The sequence below is a fragment of the Acanthisitta chloris genome, unplaced genomic scaffold (assembly GCF_000695815.1).
Source record: "Acanthisitta chloris isolate BGI_N310 unplaced genomic scaffold, ASM69581v1 scaffold12002, whole genome shotgun sequence".
Taxonomy (NCBI): domain Eukaryota; kingdom Metazoa; phylum Chordata; class Aves; order Passeriformes; family Acanthisittidae; genus Acanthisitta; species Acanthisitta chloris.
Window position 1 is genome coordinate 2,535 of NW_008661597.1, and position 9,831 is coordinate 12,365.

The 9,831-nt window shown below is 51.8% G+C and overlaps 1 protein-coding gene across 1 annotated transcript in view; it reads right to left on the reverse strand.

Moving 5' to 3' along the window:
* Positions 1–9,831, reverse strand: part of LOC103798048 (receptor-type tyrosine-protein phosphatase S-like) — a gene marked incomplete at both ends in the record, with an annotated part of 37,053 nt that overhangs the window by 2,370 nt on the left and 24,852 nt on the right. Inside the window, 5 exon segments of the mRNA XM_009070292.1 lie at positions 844–1,129; positions 3,164–3,318; positions 3,442–3,561; positions 4,093–4,268; positions 6,879–7,002. Of these exon segments, the coding sequence (XP_009068540.1) occupies positions 844–1,129; positions 3,164–3,318; positions 3,442–3,561; positions 4,093–4,268; positions 6,879–7,002 (861 nt within the window).

The window sequence follows — 9,831 nt, forward strand, 5'->3', positions numbered from 1 at the left end:
AATCCCAACCCAATCGAAAAGGGAGCAAATTCAATTTGATTTGAAATGACCACAGACGTCTCCTGCAGCGACAGGCAGAGCTCCCTGGGGAGCTCAGAAAAGTAATTACCTCCAACATGGAACCAGAAAGGTCCCACCAGCCTTATAAAGGCTCTGTGGCTGCTACATGTGAGGGCCAGGATGACATTCCAGTGTGGAATATCAAGTCCTCCACACTGATTGATACTCTGGGGGGCATCAGGCAAGGCATGGCCAGAGGGAGGAGATTGTCCTGCTCTGCTCTGGTGTGGCCTCACCTTGGATAGTGTGTGCAGTTTGGGCACCACAAGAGAAGAAAGGTATTAAGTTATTAGTGAGTTTCCAAAGAAGGCAACAAAGGTGGTGAAGGGCCTTGAGGGACCATATGAGGAGTGGCTGAGGGAACATCAGCTGTTCAGCCTGGAGAGGAGGAAACTGAGGGGAGAACTCATGACTTTCCTCATGAATGGATGTGGAGGGACAGCACTGACCTCTTCTCTCTGGCTACCAGTGACAGCACCTGAGGGTGCATCAGGGGAGGGTTAGGTTGGGTATCAGGAGAAGGTTTTTTTTCCCTCAGAGGTGTTTGGGCACTGGAACAGGGTTAGGTTGGAGATCAGGACAAGGTTCTTCCCCCAGAGGTGTTTGGGCACTGAACAGCTCCCCAGGGCAGTGGGCACAGCCCCAAGGCTGACAGAGCTCCAGGAGTGTTTGGCCAACACTCTCAGGCACAGGGTGTGATTCTCCTGTGCAGGGCAGTTTGACTAGATGACCCTTGTGGGTCTCTTCCAGCTGATGATGCTGTGATTGCAGCACCCACATTACCTTGAACTCCAGCTCCATGCCCGTCACGTGCTCTCTGGCTTCAATCTGTGCCAGTTTCTGGATGTAGCTGTAGAGATTCCGAGCTGGGACCTCGGTGTTGCCACAAGCCACAGCCTCGAGCAAGGCATCGTGGATGAAGCTGTACTGGTCTTCTGTCTGTACCATGTAGTTACGTTGGGATCTCATGAGGGTGACATGGCCATAAATATCCACTGTCTTCTCATGTTTGATCCTCTCCAGCATGGCATCGATCACGATGAAGCAGCCGGTCCGGCCAACGCCCGCACTGCCAGGGAAAGGGCAAAGAATGAAGCAGTGGTTCTTCCACTCCAAGATATTCCTGGTCACCCACAAGAGAGGATCTTCCCACTGCCACAAAGCCATGCACGAGGCAGGGAATGTCCACCAAATGCACTTGGTGAGTGGGAAGGAACCTCAGCCTTGGCACATGGTGCTGATGGGCTGAGGGAAAGGAAATCCTGGCAAACCAGCCAAGAATGGGTGGGAATTTAGGGTTTTCTGGGCCTGGAGATGATTCTTGTGGGTTCCTTCCAGCTCAGGAGATTCTAGGATTGTGTGGAATGTGTGGGTCAAAATGTATTGCTGGATTAAAGGAACTTGCCAAATGGAACTTACTGTCCTCACTCCTCAGTGCTGCTCTTGACAGAGTTTATAAACACTGTCCTAGAGGGTTTGGACAGAACATTCACTGGAGAACAGTGGTGACCCCAAAGTCACTGCTGCTCTGAGTCACTCCAGTGTGTGAGCACAGTGCTGCACTGGGGCCAGTAAAACCTGTACTGGGGCCAGTAAAACCCAACTGGAACCCAAACCACCTGAGGAGCTGCTGGGTCAGAGCCAGCAGACAGAGAAGCTTTTAATCTATTTGCCCAACCATAAGCAGCAGCACTTTGCCTCAGCCCCAAAGGGTTTGTGACGTGCAGAGTTTTGCTCTGAGTGGTTCAAACTTCCCAAACCAAGTTATGCCACTCAAGGCCAGGCTGGAAGAGGACAAGCTGCCTCTGGAGCTGTGCCTGTCCCCTCTCCACACTGCTCTGGCCCATGGCTCCTGCCCTGTCACCCTGGGCCAGCAGTGATGCTGCAGACACAGCTGTGACAGCTCCAGGTGGGGAACAAAGGGCTGAAAAAGGCTGTTTAATCACTCAGATCTCTCAGAGCTGAGAAACCACTGACGTTGTACTGAGTAACGCACATCACCTCTCTCCTGAAATGTTTTTTGTGCATGGAGGTAACATCAGACCTGTGTGTAGTGGCATTGGCACCTCAGCAGGGCTCTGTGCTGGGAGCCTGTGCCACTGCTAATAAAGGCTTTTCTTTTACCATGCCAGTGCTGTCCCTTTTTCCATGGAGCCCCTTGATCTTTGTTAATTAGGCTGCCTAACACCTGAACCAAGCAGGTGACTGGAGCTCTGGCAGGAGTTGAGCAGCTGATCTGGGAGCTGGTTCCTGCGTGTCGGGAGCTGACAGCTCTCTCTATTCATTTTCTGAGGGGCACAATAATTGCCATCTGCAAGGGCAGTGATAAGTTGCCCACTCACAAAGGCTGGCTGAATGGCATCCTCTAGCAGAGGCAGGATTAGCTCCCCCAGCAGCCTGTACACCTCAGATCTCCCCTCATGCTGAGGAACCTGCAGGCTCCTCCACAGCCTCCCGAGGAGCACAGGGATTTATCCAAGCTGAGGCTGCAGGCATTCCTTGTTGGGTTGGAAATTGAATTAGGGAACGTTACCTGCCTTCAGCTTGTCGTTATCAGAGTGGCTGCAGCACTCAAGAAACTCTCTGTCAATCACTGTCAGCTCTGCCTCCCAAACAGCCCATGCAGCTTCTGAGGTTGTACCTGATCCTCCTCCTCCTCCTTTCCCACCATGACCAGGAACACCCCATTACCCAAACCAGGCACTAATACAGCCCTAAGTGCTTCCCATGGCTAACAGGATCAGAGAATCATGGAATGGATTGGGTTGGACCTTGAAGCTCATCTCACTCCACCCCCTGCCATGGGCAGAGACACCTTCCACTAGCCCAGGTTGCTCCAAGCCCCATCCAACCTGGCCTGGAACACTTGATCCAAGTGGTTTGGTGCAAACTACACCACTCATCACCTCAGGAAATGCTGTGCTCAATTGAAAGCCCAAGTATCCTCCTCAGATGCTGCCTGGGAATCCACCTTGGAGCACAGCTCTCACCTGACAGGAACTCACTAGCACCTACTCATGTCTCCCAAGGGCAAATCCACATCCCCCTGAACTTCCCTCACACGTGGCCCCAGGCAGAGCCAGGTGAAGGCAGCTGAAGGTACCTGCAGTGCACCACGATGGGACCAGCATCAGGAGGGTTGCAGGTTTTCACCCGTCTCAGGAAGGCCAGGAATGGGGTGGGATACTCGGGCACACCATGGTCAGGCCACGCCGTGAACTGGAACTGCCGCACCTCCCTCTTCTCACTGGAGCCATTCTGCAGGACAGAGGAGCACCAGGAGTCACTGGGGGGACCAGCACCTCCACACCTACCTGTGCTATGTGTGGACAACACATGTAGGCCATTTCCAGGGAAAAACAAGAGCAGGAGCAAGCTCACCTTGTGAAGGGAGAACGTTCGGATGCAGAATGTGGCCAACTCAATGGTGTCCAGTAATGTCACTTGAATCATTCCATAGGTGTCTGTACCTCGGCCTGGCCAGTACTGGTCACACTTGATCTGCAGGACAGGAGGGATGGCTCAGTGCTGGAACAAACCCTTGGCTGCTGGGAAGGTTCATTCCCAAACTGCTGGAGCTATCCAGGTGCAAGAAATGTCTTTGCAGAGCACCAGGACAGGGCCAGAGCCAGCAGGAAAAGCTCCTCCTGCCTAAGCACAGGCTTTGATGCCACCTCAATCCTGGAGACAATAGACTGGAATGATCAGGAAGATTAGAGGGAATGTACTGGGGCTTGTTAAACAAGAGAACTGAATGTGAAACTTGCCACATGATTAACTCCGAGACAGAGCTACAGAGCACGGATGGGATGGAGCAGCCTCTTCTCCTGGAGCTGCAAAGGAGGCTGCAGCTTCCCAGGGTGAATGGTTTGGTTTTTTAAAAGCAATGAATCACTGAACTTTCAGGGTGCTGGCAAAGCAGGGCAGAAATTCCCCACTGGCTTCACATCAAAGAGATTTGCTGCTCCCCCAACTCTCCCCTCCAATCCTCCAGGATTATGACTAACCAGTCATCCTTCTCATGCCTCTTACCCGTGATTTTTCCTCCAGTTTCGTCATCATAACAATAGTAGCTGAACGCTGCTCCCACACCATCCTCCAGAAATCTCCAAAGGTCTCTGGCAGAGGCCCCTGAGTGGCAATGTAGGCGTTTTGCTTCCGATACCCATCGATGTAGTTGGCATTGATGTAATCACTGCCCACAATTCCTGTGTTAAATCAGCAAAAAAAATCAGTGAATTGCACTTTATACAGTCGGTAGCATGAGGAGATCTTTGCAGGGATGATGTTAGGGATAAATCCCCTGCAGAAACATCAGAGCTTTTGTGGCTTGGTGGGTCAGAATCACAGCTGGGATGAACAGCTGGCAGGTTTTTCCCAGCTCAAGCTCCTGCATTGCAGGAAGACAAGGAACTTCTTACAAAAGATATGAAGAGGCTGAATATCAAGCCCTGAAACTGTGATCATTTTGCTGGTGTGGCTAACAGCAGCAAAGTCTTGGCCTGGAGCTCCTGTTGCAGCATCTCCAAGAGGACAAACCCAAGTCCTTGTCCCCACACGCCCCGAGCCCACGCACCAAAGGCACCTGGTCAATGATTGCATGGTCCATAGCCTAATCCCAGGCAGGGAGCTACAGCTGGACAAAGTGAAGAATAAACCCAGGCTTGATTCAGCCAGGGAAGGCTTTAAAATTACAGCTCTGCCTTGCTGTAAATTGCTCACTGTCATTTTTAGGAGTGGGTTGTTGGTTTTTTTTTTCCCCCTTCGCATGAGTTACAGGCTATTGAGTTACAGCTGCTCGCCTGGGTCCTGGCTGGAGGGTTTGGGATGAGCAGGAGGCACTGCCAGAGTGAAGAGGGTGATTGGGACATGGCAAGAAAAAGCTGCTCTGAAGTTAAAATGGACCCTGGCAAGCAGTTGCTGCTCAGGTTCAGCTTCGGAGAGCCTGTGCCTGGCATGGAGCAGCCTGGTCCTAATTACAGCCCAGTGGCTGGCAAAGCTGGCAGGAGCTGCTAACCCATGATTAACTGGGTACAGAACCCTTCACTCCTGTCTCCAGGGCAGCCAAGGGTGGGCAGCAGCACCAAGCTGAAGTTGGCCGTGGCTGGCGAGGTGTGATCATGGGAACTGCCTGCCAGGCCTCAAGGGCACTCAGCAATTTCAGCTGCTGCTGCTGCTAGAAAAGGCTTTTGATTGAATTTCTGGAGGGTTCCCTGCCCCCATTCCCTCCCAATGTGAGGTTTCAGGAGGGAGGCAGTGGCAGGAAGGCTGAGCTTCCTGAGTTAATCTCCTCTCCAGCCCCCTCGGGTCCACTCTGTAATTTCAAACCATGGCCATGAGCTCCTGCAATGTGTGACAGGCTCAGTTTCAGAGGAGCCACAGAATCAAAGCCACTACTTCTTCCTGACCAAGCAGCCAGTGACAACCTGCAGCCTTGACAAATCCAGGTTTGAACCAAAGAGAAAGCAACAACTCCTTCCTCCAGCTCTTTTCATCTTCCAGAGCATAAAATAGAGCCCAGTAGGAGGGAGCACATCAGCCAAGAGATGTCAGAACCTCTCAGATGCTTGAGAATTCAACCTTGGCCCATTGTATTTGCACCATCAGTTCCTCACAGTGCCCCTGGGCAGAGCTGGCACTGCTGCTTGCATCCAGCCTCATGAGCCAAGCCCAGCCCAAGTGTCCTTCACTCCTACACTTGTGTTCTTCTCCCTTCCCTTGAATGACAAGTCAACTTTTTAAAGCTTCTGCTTCCCTTGGCTCATCCAATATTAATCTCAGAATTAAACCAAGCCAGAACACAGTCAGCTTCACAAGGAGAAATGTTTAAAGCCCTCTAATAGCAGAGCAGACCAATCCAGATCTGTGCCCTTCCTTGGCAAAGCACCACGCTCTGCTGCTACCTCAGGACCAGCTCTTCCCTGCATCCCTGCTGCAGAGGGAGATTATTCTAGCAATTCCCTGGTCACCAAGGCTCCTGAATTAACCTCTCCATTCACCAGGCAGTTACCAGGACATTCCCCCATCCTCTCTGCTCTGATGATCAGCTCTTGGCAACGCGAGATTTGCCTTTATCCGCACGGCGCAGTCCCAACCTGAGCCCACGAAACTCCAACATTATCTCAGCAGCAGCAACCCAAGCAGGTGCCCTGTTCAACTCCATCTCAAGCCTCTCTTATCCTGGTGTGCACCAGAGCAGCTCTGTCAAGAGCCACGAGTTGTGAAATGTAATGTAAATTTCCTGACTGCACCATCGCTCACATAAGCAGCTCAGGAAACAATTTATGACCCATCAGGCTTGTGCTAACCCCTTCTTATCCTGAGCCTTTTAAGAGCCAGGGCTGCAGCAGGAGCTGCATATCAAGTGATCTTTGTGCCTCTACAACTCAGCAGCCACATCTCTGCTGCTGCCACTGCTCAGAGTTGTACCCTTAGCCCTGTGCTTGCCTCTCCTCCATCCCTGTGTGGACACACTCTGTGCACTCCCTGCCACCCATCCCTGCTCTCTCTACCCCACTCTGTGGTCTGAATTCTGCCTGTTAGCCAGAGCTGTATCAAGCAGGGATCTCCAAGCAAAGGCAAGACAGCTCCTTGCTAAACCAGCCCTTGAAATGAGGGATTGCAGCTCCAGGGAATCCGCCAGTCACCGGGATTTAACCAACGTCGGGTTTACAAAGGTATCTCCTGCTTGCTAAACTCCCAGGGAGATGTGAAGAGGAGAATATAAATAGAGACAAGAGAGGAGAGCATGTGCAACATGTTTCCCTGCAGCAATTCCATGCCAGCACTGATATGTGGGAGTAGGGATGCTCCAGTACCTTCGATGGGCAGCAGGATGACGCGCGAGTGGTCGTAGGCGATCACGTTGGCGTAACGGTTCTTGGGTTTGTTCACTTCCAGGTTGGAGTGCTCCCAGGTGAACTGCTGGCCAGGGTCAATGGACTGCAGGAGTTGGGAAAGAAAAGAGTCAGAAAGCAGAAAACATGACTCTGAATATCTTGTTGCAGGTGGGAGAGGTTGTGGCTCTGAAGATCTTGCTGAGGAATGCAGCGATCACTGTTTTATTCCCTCAATACTCATTTGGGCTGAGGGAAAGCTCCAGCCTGGTGGGGCAGCTCACACCCCATCTCCCTTAGCCCTGAGCACACTCACAGCAGTACCTGAGCTAATTCCCACTCTGGCATGATGCAACCCAGTGGTAAAAGCATCAGTGCAATTCCAGGCTGCACTAGAGGCCTTGGATGCCATTTCTACCCAGGCTGTACTGGGTTAATCACAGCCAACACTGATAAACAGCCACAAACTGGGAGAGAACAGGACTGAGCACATCAGGGTGTATTTATGGAATGACCAAGGGGCCAAAACTGTGCATGGTTAAACTACACCAGGATTAAAAGGGTATAAATAAACCAATGTCTTGGTAAGTGCTAATATATTTAAGCCAGGACAAGGTTTATAACCCTGTGTGCAAAAAGGATGGGAAAGATCAGGGGGAAAAGGGATCTTACAAGGAGAGGGCATTTTCACAAGGGCATGGAGCAATAGGAAAAGGGTGAATGGCCTTAAACGTAGATATTGGGAAGAAATTCCTCCCTGGGAGGTGCTGAGGCTCTGGCATAGGTTGCCCAGAGCAGCTGTGGCTGCTCCATCCCTGGGAGTGTTCCAGGCCAGGTTGGATGGGGCTTGGAGCAACCTGGGCTGGTGGAAAGTGTCCCTGTCCATGGCTAAGCTATAAGGTCCTTTCAAACCCAAACCATCCTGGGGTTCTATGAATAAAGAATCTGCTGTCCTGGGCAGCACAAGGGAGCAGGGACAGCAAGACTTGGGACCACAAAGACTTGGTGAAAGCCCCAGGAGAGCCTGGCAGGAAGCAGCTGCTGCTCAGCAGGGTGAGGAGTGCATCTCTCAGCACAGAGAGGGGTAAGGACCCAGGCCTAAGACACTCCATCAACATGGATTTTTCCTAGAAGGGCTGAAGGAATAAACAACAAAATGCACTGGAGAAAAAAATCCCCTCTGCCCGTCCTAGTGATTTATGCCAGGTTTGGTGGTTGGGTTTTTTTTTTTCCTCTCTCTGAAGTCCAGCTGTCCCAGATATGGAAATTAGGTTAATTACGTTTACCTCTAAATCCTCAGCCAGAGAATTAAATAAAACAAGGGCTTAATTCCTTCATCATTTTGCAGCGCCCTAGGGGTTTGCCTCAATTGGAGGCTTGGCAGGAGCATGCCGAGCTGTTTCCTGCTGTTTGCTCTCCCTCTCTCCCTGCCTGGTGGGGACAGGGCCCTAGATTCATCCCTCTGAGCTGGCAGGGGTCAGTCCTCACCCAGCACCTATTGCCCTCCCTGCCTGTGCCCACCCTGGAGCTCCCTGGGCACATCACAGCAGTGTTGGTAACAAAACCAGCCTAAAAAAAAAAACCCACCAAAAAACCCAACCAAAAAACCACCTCCTCGTGCTCTCTCACTGCAGAGAATTTCTAACTAATGGGTATTTATACTATTGTAATGTGTCTGTTTGCTCTCCATCCCTCTAATCATGCCTCGCCTTCACTTCATTAGCGATGTTTGTTCAGCTCTGGCTCTCCCACTGGAGGAGGTTGGGCTGGCATGGAGCCAGGGCACTTGGGATATGGCATTATGCAAATCAGCCTTTGAAATCTGGATGGAGAATATTAAGAGGCTGCTGCTACCCCCACACCCCAACGTGGGGGGGAGAGACCCCAGCAGAGCAGCAAGTGCCTTCTCCAGCGTGTAATCCAGGGGCATGGAGCTGCCTCCCTGCATGCTGATGTCTGGGAGGTAGAGCAGGGAGAAAACATCCCTTTGTTTGGGAAATATCCTCCTGTTCTCCCCCTGCAAACATAGCTAGGCAGTCTAGACTGGTTATTAGGCTAAAAATATCGGAGTATTTTATGTCTTTCAACAACAAAACCAAGAGAGGAGAGAGACTTCTTACAAGGGCATGGAGCGATCGGACGAGGGGAAATGGCTTGAAACTGAGAGTAGGTTTAGATGAGATATTTGGGAGAAATTCCTCCATGGGAGGTGCTGAGGCACTGGCACAGGTTGCCCAGAGAAGCTGTGGCTGCTCCATCCCTGGGAGTGTTCCAGGCCAGGGTGGAGAAGAGAAGCTCCAAGAGAAGCTTCCAGTGCCTAAAGGAGCTCCAGGAGAGATGGAGAAGGACTTTGGACAAGGGATGGAGGGACAGGACACAGGGAATGGCTTCCCACTGCCAGAGGGCAGGATTAGATGGGATATTGGGAAGGAATTCCTCCCTGTGAGGTGCTGAGGCACTGGAATGGATTTCCCAGAGCAGCTGTGGCTGCTCCATCCCTGGGAGAGTTCCAGACCAGGTTGGATGAGGTTTGGAGCAACCTGAGCTGGTGGGAGGTGTCCCTGCCCATGGCAAGGGTGGAATGAGATGAGCTTTAATCCCTCCAACCCAAACCATTCTGAGATTCTTTGATTCCATGTTCCCTCTGCACTGGAAGCATCCCCCATCCCAATGCTCCTGCAGCACCTGGCACTGGCTCTGAGATTTAACCAGAGCAGGGTGAGCAGAGAGCAGCAGGTTTGTGCTGTGCTGCAGGGGCAACGTGGGGGCTTGTGCTGCTCTGCACTCTCCCCTCAGTCTGCTTTGAGGCTGGCTTACTCTGGCAGCAAGGTGGGAATTTTACAGCCTGGGACAGTGATTTGCAATGCAAGCCTAGGAGCTGCAGCTGTGCCTGTCTGGTCGCCTGCAGGAGCTCAGCTCAGTAACCAAACATCAG